The following is a 20,488-nucleotide window of genomic DNA, read 5'->3' on the forward strand; positions in this document are numbered from 1 at the left end:
CTGCTATTCCTTAACTGTTACCATGAGGAAGTGTCACCACAGAGAATTACCGTGATGAGTTGCTGTTGCCAGACCAACAGCACTTTTATAAAGCCAACAAAAGGTCTGATAAATTGGGAAAGGAACCAAACTACTACTGACAATTTGTTGAGTCCCCTGTGCCAGGGACAAATGAATTAGATAAAAAAAGAAAAGGAGACAGTATCAAGCTGCTACTGATGTTCTGCATAGCTCAGTGACTTGAAGTATCACTGAATAAGGATGCTAACTGAGATAGGAGAGAAGTATGCTATTTTGCTTTTGTTTTGTGCTCATAATTCCATGTTCTCCCTTTCAGTGGTGCTGTTGTATCAACATTGCATAGATTGAATGGGTTAAACACTGCTTTTCCGGCATTTTTCTTGAACTATGAGAGGATATTCTGCATTTCTTAAAATGCGGGCAATGTCATTCCTAAATTCATAATAACGGTTAAGAGGCAAATTTTAATTCAGTCAATAGCCTGAATAAATGAGCTGTGCAGCCTAAGTAATGTGGAATTTCATGGGAATTGGGAAAGTGTCTGTTGTGTAGCCTTTGTGGGTTTTGGAATTCCTTGCTGTCCAACGTACTGCTCCAATGCGCTAGAGGAGTTCAGGGAATCACCACAAAGCACAACACAGCGTGCAAGAAGTACAGAATACTTGTATGGTGGCTTAGTATCCTTCCTATCTCGCGGCACAAAAATTTCACTAATTCAGAATGTTCCTACAACCATCTTAATTCTGTACCTCGTAGCATATGTATTTTTCTCTTACAGTATCTCTGCACTTTGAGCTTGAGGGTGTGATTCCCAGGTTGAGGAGACACACTTGCGCTACCGCTCATCAAGCTAGTTCACTAAAAGCAGAATGGAGCTGCAACAGCAGGACGGTTAGCCAGCCCAAATTCATACTCGTCTGAGACCCTAGGCATGTACTAGCGGTGGCTAACCCATCCCGTTGTTCGTGCTCCCATGGCTACACTCTATTTTTAGTGCTCTATCCTGATGAAAGCTAGCACAGGTATGTCTCCTTGAGCTGGGAATCACACTCCCAATTCAAAGTGTAAACATACCCTCAGTGACACCTGTGTAACTCTTGGACTTCAATACAGGTACAAAGGTGTGACTGATTGTAGCATGTTAAACAACTGTTGATGCACAAGAAAGAACAAAATACAGCTTACTCGTTGAACAATGTTGACTCCTGCTATGCTAATAGGAAGAAAAAAGCAGTAAAAACTTAATTTTGTTACAGTCAGCACATATAATTATGAATAGCAGATAGATTGAGTAAAATGGTGCTGGTTTTACAGTCAATTTTTAGAGTCAAACTATACTTTCAGAAGTCAGTATTGTCAACCTGTTAGCAAAGATATTTTCAAGTCTAAGTATTATTTATTCTTCTTTGAGATGTGATGTACGTATTCCGCTCTTGGGTGTTTGAGCATTGGAGACTGGAATTGTTTTGATCACCACTTCCCATTGGCCCACATTCTATCTGCCCTCATGCTTCCTATTCTAAGGACATAAAGAGGTGGGTCAACCAATCTTAGTTTCTTCTAATGCAATGAAAGCAGTGTCTTTACTCTAGCTAAGTCTATTTCCATAGTTTATTTACAGTAAATTTTGACTATAGTTAGTATTCTACTAGTTTTTAGTAGGTTAGGTTTCATTTGGGCAACTTTTCTCTATATATGTAGCTCTTTGCTACGTAGTCTTGGGTCTTGAGTCTTTATGGCTGAACAAAAATTCCCTGGCTTCAAATACTGTCACCCACGTGACACAGCCATCTCACCTAATGATGGAGTCAGGCTTGTCAGCCATTGGGAACAGAGAGATACACTCTAATCCTGATACCACTTCCCTGATCTACCAATTTGCATATGTTCCATACTCCTTATCACAACTGGGGCTTGGGACATCAGAGCTAGTAGTCGGAGCCAGAGTCAGAATCTGGAGTCGAGCCAAGGGTCAGAACTGGGTTGGAGTCGAGACTCAAACCAAGGAGTAGGAAGGCAGGGACCAGGACAAGGCAGAGAAGCAGGGCTCAGGAGTCAGGCGCGAAGGCAGGGTTCAATGTAGCAGCCAGTCAGGAATTCACGCGGTTGCATGGACAACTTTCTTTGCCTTCTTCTGGCTTAAATAGCACAGATGGACCAAGCAGTGGGGTCGGGCACTGCTGTAATCAGGACTCCCATGAGTAGTGCCTCAGGTGGGGTTAGGCTTCCATTAGCCAATCAGTTACTAACAAGATGGATGGTGGCCAGGCTGCAAAGATTTCCTGGGGACCCACGGACCTAGTTTCAACTCCTGTAGAGCTTCATACTCGTGGTTATACCGGACTTCTCGGGGCCCTCAATTTTTGAGACGCCTGTGTCATGAAAATATTCTAGACCATCGTCCCCTTCTGCAGTCAGTCCATATGCATCTTGTGCAGAACGGCAGCCTCATGTTTCTCCAGGTCAGCAGCAAATCCAAACTTCTAAAGAAGAGCAGTTTCATCAGACTGATTTCCTCCAGCTGCACTTTTATCTTCTTTGCCTGCCAAAGCTGCGATCCCATCTTCTTCAACACCACCTGAGGACTCTCATACATTTCAGAAGTTTCTGTAGAGACTGGCTGAAACATAAGAGAGCCTGGTGGAAGTGGTGAGTGAAAAATCCCACAGACATCTAGACATATTACATACTGCATTTCTAGAAAGGCTGACAATGCCAGTTAGTGAGGACCTGCTGGAATTGGCTCAGCTTTTGTGGCAAACACCATCACAATTCCTGCTTCCTCAAAAGAGATCAATAGCAGGTATCAGGTACCATCATCAAGGATTGAATTATTCTCTACTGACCCCATACCAGGCTCTCTTGTAGTTGTAGCAGGTCAGAAGCATACTAAACAGCTAAGCTCCAAGTCAACTGCAAAGGAAAAGGAGCCCAATCATTTAGACATGCTGAGAAGGAAGAGCTTTGCCTCTGCCAGTCTTCAAATGAGAATCTCAAATTATCAGGCTCTCCTTTCTAAAGGCAAGGATTTACCATTCTAGAGCTGAGAGCTACTTAGCTTTAAAACAGATGACATCCTACATATCTCCGTAAGATTCACTGAAAATTTAAGGTCATTTGGAAGAATACAGGCAGTTGGGGGCGGGGAATTCCTGCAGTCTCAGATGATGATGTGTCTATTACAAACGTTGTATCACAAATCTTTTGGCCTGCTAGTAAAAAACAATGTTTCCATCAAAGGTGTCCATCTGCTTCAGTTACGTCTATCAACAGGCAGCAAGTTTGATGGTCATGTTGAGAACTCAAAACTGATGGTTATGCATCTTTTTCTCTTACTTACCCCTTTTGGAAACCATCTATTATATTTTTGAGAAATTTGGAATAATATTTCATCAGACAAATAGGGCAAAGATGAGGTTCCTCATCGATTCAGGGGAAGAGGTTTTTATTTTTATTTATTCCTTAGCCCCTAGGGCATTAACAAAAGTGCCTGGTGGTCATTGCAGCATTTCTATGAAAGCAGACCATTGGAGTTTATCCTTACCTCAGTGATCAGCTGATACATGTGTCCTCCCCTCAGCAGGTCTTGGAAAATATTCATTGCATTCTTCAGCTCTTGGCCATTCTGGACGAAGTGTAAACAAGGAAAATTCTGTACTGATTCCATTTAAATAATAGAATTCATAGGTGCTCTTCTGGACCCCATGGCATCAGCTTACCCACCTCAGTCCAGATTCAAGAAGATCATGCACATGATAATTCAATTACAGAACACCCAACACAAAGGTATAAGATACAGTTAAGAGTCTTGCGTCATATGGCATTGTGCGTGTTTGTTACTCCCCATGGCAGACTTCGCCTTTGTTTGCAAGGATGGCTGAAATCAGTCTACATTCCATCAAGTTACCGTATAGACATGCTAGTGCAGATCCCACAGTATGTCGTCTTTTTGCTTCAGTGGTGGAAAGATCCAATTCATGTATGCAAGGATCTTCTCTGTACACCTATTTCCAATGTTAACACTGTTGCCAGATGAATCCAAACAAGGCTGAGGAGCTCACCTGGGGCATCATCAAACACAAGCACCATGGACAAAGGATGAATCCCTTCTACTTATAAACATTTTACAGCTCAGGACGATTCTTCTCACCTGTCTAGTATTTTGTCTCTAACCCATGGCAAGTCTATACAGGTAAATGACAAACAACACCACTGCTATTTTTATGTAAATAGGCAGGGAGGAGCAAGGTCATCTCCCCTATGCCAAGAAGTAATCCAGCTTTGTGAGTGGTGCATCAAACATGGAATTTTTATTGAAGTTATTCATCTCCCAGAACTGATGAACACTGTTGCAGATTGTCTGAGTAGGAACTTTTCTTCTGACCATGAGTGGTCCATAAATATCTGTTGTTCAGCAGATTTTTTCAGAAATGGGGTCACCCAGTTATAGATCTGTTTGCCATGGCATTGATAGTCAACAGCTTTTACTCGAGAGGCAGACAGAGTCCAGGGTCTCTTTCAGATACCTTTCTAATTCTGTGGTCAAGAGGACTCATGTATGCTTATCTGGAGATAGTTTTGATACAGTGAATTCTGACAGGTTTCAGAGTAGCAGCCGTGTTGGTCTGTATTCGCAAAAAGAAAAGGGGTACTTGTGGCACTTGAGAGACTAACAAATTTATTTGAGCATAAGCTTTCGTGAGCTACAGCTCACTTCATAACTATTTTCACATTTGGGGACAATGTATACCTTCAAATCAGCGGCACTGCTATGGGTACCCGCATGGCCCCACAGTATGCCAACATTTTTATGGCTGACTTAGAACAAGGCTTCCTCAGCTCTCGTCCCCTAATGCCCCTACTCTACTTGCTCTACATTGATGACATCTTCATCATCTGGACCCATGGAAAAGAAGCCCTTGAGGAATTCCACCATGATTTCAACAATTTCCATCCCACCATCAACCTCAGCCTGGACCAGTCCACACAAGAGATCCACTTCCTGGACACTACGGTGCTAATAAGCGATGGTCACATAAACACTACCCTGTACCGGAAACCTACTGACCGCTATTCCTACCTACATGCCTCCAGCTTTCATCCAGACCACACCACACGATCCATTGTCTACAGCCAAGCTCTATGATACAACTGCATTTGCTTCAACCCCTCAGACAGAGACAAACACCTACAAGATCTCTATCAAGCGTTCTTACAACTACAATACCCACCTGCTGAAGTGAAGAAACAGACTGACAGAGCCAGAAGAGTACCCAGAAGTCACCTACTACAGGACAGGCCCAACAAAGAAAATAACAGAACGCCACTAGCCGTCACCTTCAGCCCCCCAACTAAAACCTCTCCAGGGCATCATCAAGGATCTACAACCTATCCTGAAGGATGACCCATCACTCTCACAGATCTTGGGAGACAGGCCAGTCCTTGCTTACAGACAGCCCCCCAACCTGAAGCAAATACTCACCAGCAACCACACAACAGAACCACTAACCCAGGAACCTATCCTTGCAACAAAGCCTGTTGCCAACTGTGCCCACATATCTATTCAGGGGACACCATCATAGGGCCTAATCACATCAGCCACACTATCAGAGGCTTGTTCACCTGCACATCTACCAATGTGATATATGCCATCATGTGCCAGCAATGCCCCTCTGCCATGTACATTGGTCAAACTGGACAGTCTCTACGTAAAAGAATAAATGGACACAAATCAGACGTCAAGAATTATAACATTCATAAACCAGTTGGAGAACACTTCAATCTCTTTGGTCACTCGATTACAGACCTAAAAGTGGCAATACTTCAACAAAAAAACTTCAAAAACAGACTCCATTGAGAGACTGCTGAATTGGAATTAATTTGCAAACTGGATAGAATTAACTTTTTAAAGTGAATGAATCCGATGAAGTGAGCTGTAGCTTATGCTCAAATAAATTTGTTAGTCTCTAAGGTGCCACAAGTACTCCTTTTCTTTTTAGTGAATTCCGGGGAAACTCGAGCAGGATACTGCAGTGATGATTCTCATTGCACCAGCTTGGCCGAGGTTTTCCAGACCTGTTAAGAATGCCAAGTCAGACTCCAATATTGCTACCTTTAATTCTGTATTTGATCTCTCCAGATGAGGGGGGAACTCTTTATCAAGATGTACCATCTCTGCACCTTACAGCTCAGATCCTTGCTGCTTAAGTGACTTGGAGAGGTCCTGCTCCCAGGTTGTCTAAAGTAGTCTAATTAATCGTAGAAAAGACTGTAAAATCTACCCATAATGCCAAATGGAAATGGTTCACCATTTGGGCACAGTGACATCATGTTTTACCTTTCCTAATAGGCATCCTATATATCAGGGGTGGGCAAACGTTTTGGGCCGAGGGCCACATCTGGGTGGAGAAATTGTGTGCCGGGCTGGGGCAGGGGGTTGGGGTGTGTGGGGGGGGTGCAGTGTGCAGAAATGGGCTCAGGGCAAGGGATTGGGGCAGAGGAGGGGTGCGTAGTGTATGAGGGGGCTCAGGGCAGGGGTGCAGGAGGTGTGCGGACTGCGGGAGGGAGCTTAGGGCTGGGGTTTGGGGTGCAGGAGGGGTTCAGGGTGCGATGGGGCTTAGAGAAGGGAGTTGGGGTGCAAAGTGCAGGCAGGGGGCTGGGGTGCAGTAGGGGTGCAGGGTGCAGCAGGGGGCTCAGGGCAGGGAGTTGGGGTGCAGGAGGGGTGTGAGGTGCAGGCAAGGGACTTAGGGCAGGGAGTTGGGCAGGGTGCAGAAGGGGTTCTGGCTCCGGCCCTGCGCCGCTTACCTAAAGCAGCTTCGAGGTGGCAGTGGTGCGCACCGGGGCCAGGGCGCCGCACCCTGCCCTTGCCATGCCTCCAGGTACCTCCCCCGAAGCTCCCATTGGCCGCGGTTCCCCGTTCCTGGCCAATGGGAGCTGCGGGAGGTGGTGCCTGGAGGCAAGAGCAACGCACGGAGCTGTCTCCCCCGCCCCGCCCCCGGGCTGCAGGGACATGGTGCCAGCTGCTTCTGAGAGTGGTGCGGGGCCTGCAGCTGGGGGGGCAATCCCACAGGCGGGATCCAAAGCTCTAAGGGGCCAGATCAGTTTGCCCACCCCTGCTATATATGTTGGACTGCTTGCTTTCATTAAAAAATGTGGTTTCCCTAATAGCTCAATAAAAGTACCTCTAGCATCTGCATTTGCTTACCATCCACAAATTCAAAATTACAAAATATTTTCATATCCCACCATTTCTAGGTTTTGGAAGGGTTTAGTTGCAGCTATTCCTTTCTGGTTAGAGAATCACTTCCCTTGTGAGATTTGAATATTGTATTAGCTGGTCTATATTAGCTCCATTCAAACCATTAGCCATGTATTCTTTTCAACATCTATCTGTGCAAACATAGTTTTTGGGTACCCTTATGTCTGCACACAGAGTGGAAGACTTTTCATAAAGATCAGGTCTCACTTAGGCCATGTCAGCAAAAATTTTGTTGCTCGAGGGTGTATTGGTACAGCTTTGTCGCTGTGAGCTTGTAAGGGTAGACATGGCCCTAGGCCTTATTCTAGTTTCATTCTTAATTTTTTCTAATTTTAATATTAATCAAACTATTCATTTGCCTGTATTTTTTCCAAACCCCCATATGAATGATGGAGAAAGAAAACTACACATACTAGACATGGTTAGGGTGTTATCTTTTATTTAGAACCCCAGTTCATTTAGAGACATCTCAATGATTTGTAACCTATGCCAAAGAAGTAAAAGGGAAGGTAATTTCTTCCCAAAGATTATCGAACTGGATTGTGGGTGGTTTCAATCTCTGTTAAATGGCTAAACAGGATGCTTCTGTTCATATAAAATCTATCTCTGCTAGAGGTCAGGCTACTTCAGTGGCTTTCTTTAGAAATGTTCCTATTGCCAGAATTTGTAGAGCTGCCACATAGAGTTCCATCCATACATTTACTAAACAGTATGCAATAGCACTATGAATAGGGAAGGTTTCCAGAGCTGGCACGTCTTTTGGCATGTCAGTTTTTCAGCCTTTAGTTACTTAAGATTCGGATTTCCGACATCCTTGCATGGGAGTCTACGTATATTCTAAGGCCAGAAGGGACCATAATGATAATCTAAAGTGACCTGCATGTTGCAGGCTACAGAACCTCATCCACACATATAATATGCCCGTAACCTCTGGCTGAGTTACTGGAGCCCTCAAATCTTGATTTAAATACTTCAAAGTTATAGAAAATCCACCATTTACTCTAGTACAAACCAGCAAGTGAATCATGCCCCATGCTGTAGAGGAGGTAAAAAACCCCAGGGTCTCTGCCAGTCTGAGTTGAGGAAAAATTCCTGCCTGATCCCAAATATGGCGATCAGTTAGATCCTGAGCATGTGGGCAAGACCCACCAGCCAGACAACAATTCTCTGTAGTAACTGAGCCGTCCCCATCTAATGTCCCATCTCCAACTGTTGGAGATATTTGCTAATAGTTTCAGATGGGCCCTATGCCATTATAGGCATGCTCCATAAACTTATCAAGCTCACTCTTAAAACAAATTAGGTTTTTTGCCTCCACTGCTCCCCTTGGAAGGCTGTTCTGGAACTTCACTCCTCTGATTAGAAACCTTTGTCTAATTTCAAGCCTAAACTTACTGATGGCCAGTTTAGACAACAGCCGTATAGGCAATCACTTGAAGATGTGTTGTCTATATATATTCCACTATCTTCCCTCCTTTTCTACAACACTGAAATCTGTAACAATTGAGAGATAGTTGGCCCCACCTGTTTTGCTTTCCCCTTGTGAGGGTATATAAGTGTAGCTAGGGCGCAAGCTGGAGAAAACAATTCAACTCACTGGTGCTGGGGCCATGCAAACACCCAAGAGTGGAAAACATATAAACAACACGTCAAGAACATCTATTACTGTAAGCTAAATAACCTCTTTTTATGTATTTATTTAGAGACAGTAATATGCTTGTTGGTTTACAAAACACAAAAATAAAGACAGTCTCTGCCCAGAAGAAAATATAATCTAAAAGATGCACAAGACAAAATATACAGAAAAAAACTGGATGTGGATATGAAAGATGTTTTCTCTCTCATAATTATAATAAATTCACTTGCCCATGTCTAAAAAATCTCAGATATCATTGTGGGGTATCTGCTTTTTCATTTTTCAAGTACAAAATATTGTAAAATATTTGTTTATAACTTGCTAGATGCAAGAGTCAATACCAGAAATACCATTGATATCTCCTGAATTGAACAATATTAACTGATACAAATATCTTACAACAATCCTGTGAGCTTCTGAATACTAAGGCCATTATTGTAACTAGCTAAGGCACATCTTAAAAATATAAACTGAATTTTGGGAGACTAGCAAATTAGCCACTGTATAGACTTGCCAAAAGCTATCAAAGAGAACTGTAACAATATTTTAAGAGATATTAAACAGTTCTAGATATAATTAATAAATACTCATTTTACAAAAATACATTCCAAATTTGCATTTGCTAACAGAATGCCATGTTACCAGTACAATACATGCTTCATAGTGTAAGATGCAATTAGTCTAAACTGTACAGTACCTTGAAAGTTAGCATCTGACAGCATTTACTACTCAGTGGTATAGAATCTAACATTACAATAGTTTGTCCAGATTGGTAGAATAGGAGCTACCTTTGTGGTAATGGTAGGTCAATACTGTATCTCTGGTGGCTTCTGTAGTACACGTCAATAATTCCTGATTTGGTAAAGGAAGGTAAAGCATCAAGAAAGGGAATGCATGCAAGCATTCTCCCTATATTCCCTATACTGTTTTGGTATTTCTGTAGTGTAGTATGTATTTTTTCTACATTAAAATAAAAATCTTCTGTTTTCTTTACTTTTGTTTCAGAGATATCCAGTGGTGATGTCTACTTACTTGGGAGTCATAGGTAGAGTTCTGCTACAAAATGCAAGTTTTTTTTCACTGCTTCTGAGCCAGATGGCATGTGAGTGTGGTCAAGAGGTAAGAGGATTTGTCTTGGCATTTCAAATGAACTGTTTATGAAAGGCTTGATCCTATGCACACCAAGTGCTATTATTCACAAGAGTAAAGTTACTCTCACACTTTATTGGTTGACGTACCCCAAATGTGCAAGTGGAAATAAAAGGTCATTCTGTTTTCCCCTTCTATCTTCTCCCACTCTCCAAGAAAGTTTGTTTTAAAACATTTTGAAATGTCTGTGAAATATTTTCCTGTTGTGAATTCCAAGGACTGCTCACAACCCTGTGTAGACCACTAGACAAGGCAACCATCAGGCCTGGGCATTTCTGAGAACTCATCCCTTTTAAGAGAAGTCAGACTGATGTCTAATTTGCAGGGAAGGGTGTGAGGGGTTCCCCGTGGTGAAACCTGGAACTGGGGTACTGCTGGGCCCTTTGGTTTACCAACCTGGACTCCCTCTCACATTGTGATATTGTGACAAGCTGCAAACTTTTCCAGGTACTGCACTTATATAGACATCCACAGACAGGGAGTTACATGAATGCTGCTCATGGACCAACAACAGAGAGGTTCTTGCCAATTCCCCACAGCTCCCCAGCCTAGGACCTCATAGCTGTACCGCCCTGCCCCGATCAGAAGCCTGACCAGTGTAAGTTTATAACCCAGTCTGCCCCTCCCTTAATGTGGAGAAGACATGTACCAGCTTTTGTTCCTGAGCTGAGGTTTCCAAAGTACTTCAAGCAAAACACACTGTTTTAGGTAAAATATAAAACAGTTTTATTAACTACAGAAAAATAGATTTTAAGTGGTTATAAGTGGTAGGCATAAAAGGACAGAGATGGTCACCAAATAAAATAAAAATAAGCGCCCAATGTATATTCTATAAACTAAACAGGATTTGAATCAAGCAGTATTCTCACCACATTGGATGTTCCAGTCCTTAATGTACAGACTTTCCTCCTGAAGTCTGGACCAGTCTCCTCAGATGATCTTTGTCTTCTTGGCGTCCTGGTTGTTTCCAGTGTAGGTGATAGAGGAGAAAGGCCCTTGCCTGCTGCAATTGTCCTTTATTTTATACCCTTGTGCCTGGCATTCTAGCAGATACTAGCCCAGGCATGTCCTGGTGGGCTTTGCTGAGGGCTTGTCCACACTGGCTTGTGTAGTTGCGGCACAGCACCTGCGCTCTAAAAAAAAACCCCACCTCCACAAGGGGTGTAGCTCCCAGCGCTGGGAGCGCGGCTCCCAGCGCTGGTGCACTGTCTATACTGGTATGTTATAGCACTGAAACGTCCAGTGCTCAGGGGGGTGTTTTCTCACACCCCTGACCAAGAAAGTTGCAGCACTGTAAAGTGCCAGTGTAGACGAGCCCTAAGTCACTGGGAATGATCAGTTCCCTTTGTGTGGTGCTTGCATAGTTGAGTCACACAGTTGATTAATGAGTGGTCAGCACCCACCTGGGCAGGGATTCTTTGTGTGTCACTAGCAAAGTGACAGCACATTTCAGTAACAACCATAGCACACTAATGATACGCACGTTTGGCTAGAACAACGGGTTTCAGCAGATCATGACTTTCATATGGTACCTTACATGGCATGTTTTATATGAAATATCACAACTATATATGAATAATGAATATGGGGGTTACAGAGTGTCATTCTGAGGTACAGTGTGTCACAAAGGGTTATTTCCCCAACTCTTGAACACTGAAAGATTAAGAGCAGCAGCCACCCTTCCCATCAATTTAACTCTTTGGAGGAAAATCTAACCCATGTTGCCAGGATGAACTGCCGCAGATGCCACTAGCTTCAAATGTACTGGCATACATCAGCAATAACCAGGACTGTGTCTGGGATAAGAGATCCCATTCTTCCTGTATCTTTTTCACTTGCAAACTAGCTGCTGGGAAACTATGACATAGCTCCTGGTCGTCTTAGCCATTCTGTGACCTATCAAACAATTAGTGTCAGTCTGTTTAATGCATTGCTTTTAGTTTGCCTTTCTGGTCAGACTCAGTAATGTTACAAAAGGTAGATGTCTCTTTGCCGGCTAAGCTAGACTCTTTTTAGACAGAAAGCAAGCAGAGAAAAGAAGAAATAGGAGATATAAAGTGGAGAAAGAAAAATTACATATTAGGGAGGGGGGGTCAAAGCATGTTGGCAATGCTGTATGTTTTTCAAAATTGATCCATTCCTGATTGGTGGTTATGTTCTCTGATTGCATCCTCTCTCTCCATTCACAAAACCTAAAGCCCAGTTTTGTGATATTAGAAACTGGGTTTACAGAAGGTGGTGTCAAACACGATGGTGAATCTCACTCCCTTAAACTATTCAATCTACAAATTTAGATGTTCTGTCCACTGGCTGTCAGGTCAGATAAGTGCAGAGAAAAGGACAGTCTTTCAGATTTAGTAGTCAGTTACCCTTTATCATTGTACCTGGCCTCCCCCAAACTCATGATGCCAATTCACCCAGCAGGCGTAGCCTAAAAAACTGAGGAAAAGGCAATCTCAATCAGTATTACTCCCAACTCTTACTCTGTAGCGTGCTACCAAAAGCCCACACAACAATAAGAAAGGTTAGGGCTGCCACATCACCAATATATGCACCACTGAAATCCTCTGTAGTAGGGTCCTTGGTGGTAGGGTTGCAAACTTGGTAATATTTAAAAAACAGACACTCCAGCAGGAGTGCCAGAACCTCCCCTGCCCCACTTATTCCCCCCAAACCCTACCCTGCCCGCCTGTTCCCCCAAAGCCCCGCCTATGCCATGCCTATTTCATAGAATCATAGACTATCAGGGTTGGAAGGGACCTCAGGAGGTCATCTAGTCCAACTCCCTGCTCAAAGCAGGACCAATCCCCAATTTTTGCCCCAGACCCCTAAATGGCCCCCTCAAGGATTGAACTCACAACCCTGGGTTTAATAGGTCAATGCTCAAACCACTGAGCTATCCCTTTCCCCAAAGCCCTGCCTCTTCCTCAGGTCCCACCCTGCTTCTTCCCCGCAAAGCCCTGCCCCCATCCACTCCTCTCACCCCCTCCCCCTGTCGCTTGCTGCTTTCCCCCTCCAACTCCCCCTGCCTTGAATCATAGAATATCGGGGTTGGAAGGGACCTCAGGAGGCCATCTAGTCCAACCCCCTGCTCAAAGCAGGACCAATCCCCAATTAAATCATCCCAGCCAGGGCTTTGTCAAGCCTGACCTTAAAAACTTCTAAGGAAGGAGATTCTACCACCTCCCTAGGTAACGCATTCCAGTGTTTCACCACCCTCGTAGTGAAAAAGTTTTTCCTAATATCCAACCTAAACCTCCCCCACTGCAACTTGAGACCATTACTCCTTGTCCTGTCCTTGGTCAGGAGGGACTTCCCTGCGTAGCCAAGGCTGGGAGCTGCAACCACCCAACGCAGGCAGGAGGTGGCCCTGGCTGAGTGGGGGCTGGCGTGGGTGATGACTCGGCGCCTCCCCATCTCCCCTGCCTGCAATAGCCAGACCACTGACATACAATTCACTTCAGACTGTACATCCTCCCCAGGGTGCTCTTTGAGATTTGGACTTATTTTCTTCCTCTGTCTCAGTTCATAGCCATTGGATTACAAGGCCAAATATCTCCCCCTCCCACACACACACACACACCCCCACACAGCTTGACCTTCATCCACTGAAGTCATCATGTCCCTTCAGTCTTCACTTGGGCTTTTCTTGCTTATATTGCACTCAGATTCGCATCTGGGCTTCTCCATCAATTGATTCATTCTCTTTGTCTATCTCTCACCTCCCTTTTTTTCCCTTCTGGCCTGCCAGCTTGTGCTAGTTCTCTCTCGGTCTACTGATCCTGCTTCTGTTGAAGTTAATGGGAGTTTTTTTTCATTGACTTCAATAGGAATCTGCCTTTTAGTGTCAGCAGTGACTCTGATTCTTGAAGATAAACGTGTATGCTAGCTCTGAGGTTGAATCACATGATCACCTCAGATTGTTAAGGAAATGTGTTTATAACAAAACAAAAAGAAAATATATGCACGCGCGCCCACACCATCCAGGTCACTCATTTGAAAGGCAATCACATACCTGGGTGGAATTAACATTCCAAGGAACTGTAAGAAAGCAACATGAAAGTAGAGGATGCACTTTCCTTCTTTAAATATACTGCCCAACAGTTGTGTTCAACATAACTATTTACTCTACAACTGAAAATGCATACTCTTTTCTAGTTTAAGAATTTAATCATTCTTGATTTGCTTACAATGTACTATAGTATAAATTTACCATGAAACCATTGCTCAGAGGGTGAAAATATAGTGCACTTACCTAGCATCCAAAATGCTGTTTCTGTGCAGTGAGTTAATTATTAATTGAAAAGCATGAATTCACACAGATTAATCTGAAACTTCATAATATAGATTCTGAGTAGGAGTGGGGAGGTGATTTTACTTCTGTATATGGTGTTACTGAGACCAGTACTAGAATACTGTCTGATTCTGGTGTCCACATTTTAAAAGGGATATTGAAAAATTGGAGAGAGTTCAGAAAAGAGCCACAAAAATAATACCAAGGCCCAAGAGTATGCCTTACAGTGAGTGACTTAGAGTTCAATCTTTTTAGTTTGAATTAAATGGGAGAAAATACTGGATACTAAAGGGTCATTTAATTTAGATGAGAAAGGTATAACAAGAACTGAACCAATGGCTGGAAATTGAAGTCAAGACCAATTCAAATTAGAATTAAGGCAAAGATTTTTCACAGTAAGGTAATTAATCACTAGAACAAACGACCAAAGGAAGTGGTGGTTTTTCTATATCTTGAAGTCTTGGAATCAAGACTGGATGCCTTTCTGGAAGATATGCTTGGTCAACCTCAAGTTATTAGGCTCAAAACAGGGGTAAGTGAGAGAAATTAAATGGCCTGCTTTATACAGGAAGTCAGATTAGATGATCTAAATTAAGAGCAAAATTAAAATAATTGAATTTCTAATATACTGAAATATACACATTCAGATTATGTGAAACAAGTCTCACTTTTACATATATTCACATACAGGGAAATACTTTCCTACATCAAGAGTTTAACACTGCATTTGTAGACTATATGTAATATTTTGGCGGGGATTGTTTTTGCAGTTGGACCAGCTTCTTGGTAACATGATTGAAATGTGGGTTGACCGCATGGATAATATTACCCAGCCAGAAAGAAGAAAGCTTTCAGCTTTGGCATTACTTTCACTTCTGCCATCAGACAATAGGTAAGCAAAATTTAATAGATATCACTCTGTTTATCACTAATATTAAAACAAATTAAAAAGAACTTGCCTGATGATTTTTAAACATTTTAAGAAGAATATATTGATAAATAATTTTGCTGTATCTGTTGTTAGTGACCAAAGAAATGAAAAAGCTTAATATAAAATAGTATGAAATAATTCTTCTCTTTTTTAGTTCTGCATAGCTACTATAATTTGTCTGCTTCTCTCCTGGACAGCATTACTTGAACATATTGAATATATGAAGTAGATAATTGTGCTTCAGGTTCCCCCCAGTTTAAAACTAAAGAGTTGCTGCTTCTCTCTTCCACATTTAAGTAGTTGGATCAATCTGCTCGTTAGGGTTTTGATGTTCCCTTGTGAGGACAGTTTTTGTTTGGTCTTATTTCATATCAGAGCAGATCTGTCTGCTATAGGATCTTTTTCAACATGACAATGGGGGGGGAGGAAAGCTGCATGTGTAGATGTATGTGAACCCAATAGGTGCAGCTTATTTTATTTTACTCTTTTTACTCTTGGGACCTATCATGGAGAAATAAGGCATTCTAAATAAGCTTTGTCTGTGTGTATGGAGGCATTGCCGCCACCACCACATGATCTTCCATGGACTCTGAGCCTAGGACTCAGTTTGAGAACATGGGTCCAAATCTGATTCAGCTATTCCTGTATATAGAGAATAACAACTGTGCCCCTCCATCCAAGGTTTGTAGTTATTACCACCCTAATTCTTTTTTGAACTCAGTTATACTTTTGGCCTTCACAACATCCTCTGGCAATGAGTTCCTCTGGTTGACTGTATGTTGACTTCCTTAGGTTTCTTTTAAACCTGCTGCCTATTAATTTCATTGGGTGACCACCTGGTTCTTGTGTTATGTGAAGGGGTAAATAACACTTCCTTATTCACTTTCTCCACACCATTCATGATTTTATAGACTGCGATCATATTCTCACTCGGTTGTCTATTTTCTAAAATGAACAGTCCCAGTCTATTTAATCTCTTATCATGTGGAAGCTGTTCCATACCCCTAATCATTTTTGTTGCCCTTCTCTGTATTTTTTCCATTTTTTATATATCTTCTTTTTGAGATGGGGAGACCAGAACTACATGTAGTATTCAAGGTGTGGGCATTCCATGGATTTATATAGTGACATAATAATATTTACTGTCTTATTACATCTTTCCTAATGGTTCCTAACATTCTGCTAAGCTTTTTTGTCTGCTGCTGCTGTAGAGTGAGTGGATGTTCTCAGAGAACTAACCACAGTGGGTCCAAGATCTCTTTCTTGAATGGTAACAGTTAATTTAGACCCCCATCATTTTGTATGTATAGTTAGGATTGTGTTTTCCAATATTTTCCCATTACTTTACCTTTATCAACACTGAATTTCCTCTGCCATTTTATTGCCCAGTCACCCAGTTTTGTGAGATCCCTTTTTTAAGTCTTCGCAGGCTGCTTTGGACTTTACTAGTTTAAGTAATTTTGTATCGTCTGCAGACTTTGCCACCTCACTGTTTACCCCTTTTTCCAAATCATTTTTGAATATGTTGAACAGCACTGGTCCCAGTACAGATCCCTGGAGGACACCAGTGTTTATCGCTCTCCATTCTGAAAACTGACCATTTGTTCCTGCCCGTTGTTTCCTGTCTTTTAACCAGTTCCTGATCTTCCCTCTTATCCCATGACTTCTTGGTCTGGTTAAGAGCCTTTGGTGAGAGACCTTGTCAAAGGCTTTCTGAAAGTCCAAGTACACTATATTCACCAGATCACCCTTGTCTACATGTTTGTTGACCCCACTCAAAGAAATCAGATAGACTGGTGCAGCATGATTTCCCTTTACAAAAGCCATGTTGACTCTTCCCCAACATATCGCATTAATCTACGTGTCTTATAATTCTGTTCTTTTCTATAGTTTCAACCAGTTTGCCTGGTACAAAAGTTAGGCTTACCGGCTTCTAATTGCTAGGATCGCCTCTGGAGTCTTTTAAAAAAAATTATCACATTAGCTATCCTCCAGTCATCTGATACAGAAGCTGATTTAAGTGATGGGTTACATACCACAATATGGATCCTGGACAACAGGACGGATCTCTCAATCTCCGTTCTGTTCACTCCCTCTGAAGCATCTGGCACTGGCCACTGTCCAAAGATAGGATACTGGGCTAGTGCCAAAGAATGTGCATTTACAACATGTAGTTGTATAGAAGTTGCTATGTGGAAAGCTGGAGATTTTGGCAGCTGGTTAGGGAGCATTTGGACTTTCAGCATCAGGTAGGAGTTGGGAGATTATTTAAGGTTTGAACATCTGTTAGGTGTGCAAAGCTTTTGCCATTAGGGAGTGAATGTTCTTCCTCTTCCATTCTCCTTTGATGAGCAGGACATAGTTGATTTATCTTTAGGGAGGGATGGGGTGTTGAATATCTAATATATTGTTAATGAACAAAAAAATGGAAAAACGTGAATTCCTCCCCCTGAAGACCACACTAGCAACCAGCTACATCATTGCCCCTTCCTCAGTGTGCCCTACTACATCCACCAGTGATAGATAAGTACATACACTGGATGGGGTTTTTTGTTCTGTTTTTTTGCTAAAATGATGAACAGTGTAATAGCTGGCATTGAAATTATCACTGTTGGAATTCATAGTTATCATATATATATATATGATATATATATATATATATATATGATAACTATGAATTCCAACAGTGATAATTTCAATTGAAATGAAATGTCATAAAGTTGACATTCATTGGATTTACTTAGAGCTTTAAAGTTTTGTCTTTCAGCAGAACTCAAGAAATCTGATTCCCTTATGTGTAATCTAATGTCTTAAGAATTGCCAAAAAGTCAGTCATCCTTAGCTAATGGGATACAATCTTGCATCAAGCAATGTTATTAGGCTAAAGGGGGTCATTTCACTCCTTGCTGTGAGCTCACACTCTGCCAGAGGCCTTCTTGAACATATGGTAGTTCTGTTTCAGTTGTAGTAACATTTCTTAGTCTGACTTGGTACATTTTCCATAGGCATTAAGATGCTGACTCAAACTTCTCTTCAGATCCAACATTCAGAAAAAGAGATATGAGTGCAGTAGTACATATCAACACAGTGTAGTCCCTTTCAGCTGACCTTGCCTGTCACAGGTGTGATGGTTTACTATAAAATGTGCTTTTCGTTATATGATCATTTAATGTTGGGTCTTCATATAACTGAAGACAGACAAAATGTATTTTTGAAATGCGTGTTTTACATTATATCATACTGATTGTGTGTTGACAGTATGTGGGTTTTATACACAATAACATGTTCTGTGCTGAATGTTGTTTGAGGAGAAGAGGTGCGTTATCTAAAAGGGGGAAAAAATGTATAGTCTGATTAAATGATGAGGATTCCAGACTATAGTATTGTTTGTGACCATGGGACAGATGAACTTAAGCGTATTTTTGAAAACTATTAAGCTGCTTGTTATTGAAGATGGGAAAATTGCACAAAATATAAAAGAATCTGAGTAAACCTCAAGTGAAGGATGCTCTTTATTTTTGGGGAATACTTTCCCATTTTTTTTCTCTCCATCTCCAAAAGTTGGGCTACTTCTTAAGTTAACATTTTCATTTTCAGTTGTTTACCTTACCTGAGACCTAGTTGCAACATTATGGTATGGAAAGTATATGTGGTTTGCACATAGTCTTGTTTTCCCCTAGAAGTATTCCTTCCAAATACTAATGGGGACCAGCCCTACTTAACTTGAAAATATTGGGCCTATACCTGAAAAGCCTTAGTCATATGAATAACACCATTTAAATCAATAGGATTATTCATTCAAGTAAGGATGGGCTTGCAGGATGATATTAATGTGGTGAGGCACACAGTATTCATGCCAGCAAGCAATGCTCTTTCAACTTTCTGCAATTACATATTTGTGATTCCCATAATGTATTCATTTCAGGATATACTAGCTATAACATTTGAGTTTATTACACCATTAACTTTAAAATCTTATAAATGTAGTGAGCAAATTACAAGTTCTTTTTGTGCGGTTTCCAAGTCATTGTTGCAAGAAAAAGATGCTGAGGAATTCTATCCTTGAGTAAAACTTCAGCCGTTAGCAAGCATATTTATTTAATTTATGTCACATGTACAAAATCAGATCATCATAAAATTTCACAATTTTCCTATATGACACCTAGTAAGATTGCCAGGTCCAAAATACCCTCTCAAAGAGAATCAGTTGGGCTATGAAAATCACCGATCAAATAACTGCCCTGCCACTATTGAAGATTATGGTCCTGTACATCTTCTGCAGTTCCAGGAACTTATACTTCATGTACTCAGTACACAGGTCTGTAACTTGCATTAAAAGAAAGGCCTTCCGAATTCATTAGTCATTCAAGCACAAGTTAAGTTGGAAATTTTTAAACAAAACTCTTTTGAGTTATCCAAGCACATGCACACACAGAAAAAGTGAGTAAGTTTTTCCCCTAAAGATTTCCCATTCAGTTAACTTGATGCTTCAGCCATGTGACAAGGTGGGTTTGATCTGTCTTTGTGTTTCTTACTGTGGAGAGCACCAGGTTAATCCAGAATGAGGAGGAGGGACTGAAGGAGAGGAATGGCACAGTAGAGATGGTGAAAACAGCCTGACTTTTGTTTCCTTCCCCTTTCTGCCTTCTGAACTGCTTAGTTTTGCTTTGGCTTTTTGTAGATGCGTTTCCTAGTGTGTTTTTCCTAGTATGCTCTTCTAGTCTGTGGCCCTTTTAATCTGACAGAGACTAGCAGCTGCAGATTTAAAGTCACCATTTTGGTTGTGCTTGCTGCAGACTTTGCCTCCTTCCCATCCAGATGACAACTTAATTTACGTAAGAGCCTAGTTACCCCTTTCCATTCTGAAAATTTACAGTTTATTCCTACCCTTTGTTCCCTGTCTTTTAACCAGTTCTCAGTCCATGAAAGGATCTTCCCTCTTATCCCATGACAACTTAATTTACATAAGAGCCTTTGGTGAGGGACCTTGTCAAAGGCTTTCTGGAAATCTAAGTACACTATGTCCACTGGATCCCCTTGTCCACATGTGTGTTGATCCCTTCAGAGAACTCTAATAGATTAGTAAGACATGATTTCCATTTACAGAAACCATGTTGACTTTTGCTCAACAATTTGTTCTTCTATGTGTCTGACAATTTTATTCTTTATTATTATTTCAAATAATTTGCCTGTGACTGA

General features: G+C 41.7%; 1 protein-coding gene across 7 annotated transcripts in view; it reads left to right on the top strand.

The window, feature by feature from the left end:
• The window catches only part of IPO11 (importin 11), a 297,412-nt gene that overhangs the window by 198,905 nt on the left and 78,019 nt on the right, over positions 1-20,488 (top strand). For all 7 annotated transcript variants that reach the window (XM_048851650.2, XM_048851646.2, XM_048851648.2 and 4 more), the window contains 2 exons: positions 9,921-10,034; positions 15,129-15,250. In XM_048851650.2, coding sequence (XP_048707607.1) covers positions 9,921-10,034; positions 15,129-15,250 — 236 coding nt within the window. The remainder of the gene's footprint in view (positions 1-9,920; positions 10,035-15,128; positions 15,251-20,488) is intronic.

The sequence above is a fragment of the Caretta caretta genome, chromosome 5 (genome assembly GCF_965140235.1).
Source record: "Caretta caretta isolate rCarCar2 chromosome 5, rCarCar1.hap1, whole genome shotgun sequence".
In the NCBI taxonomy this organism is placed as follows: Eukaryota; Metazoa; Chordata; order Testudines; family Cheloniidae; genus Caretta; species Caretta caretta.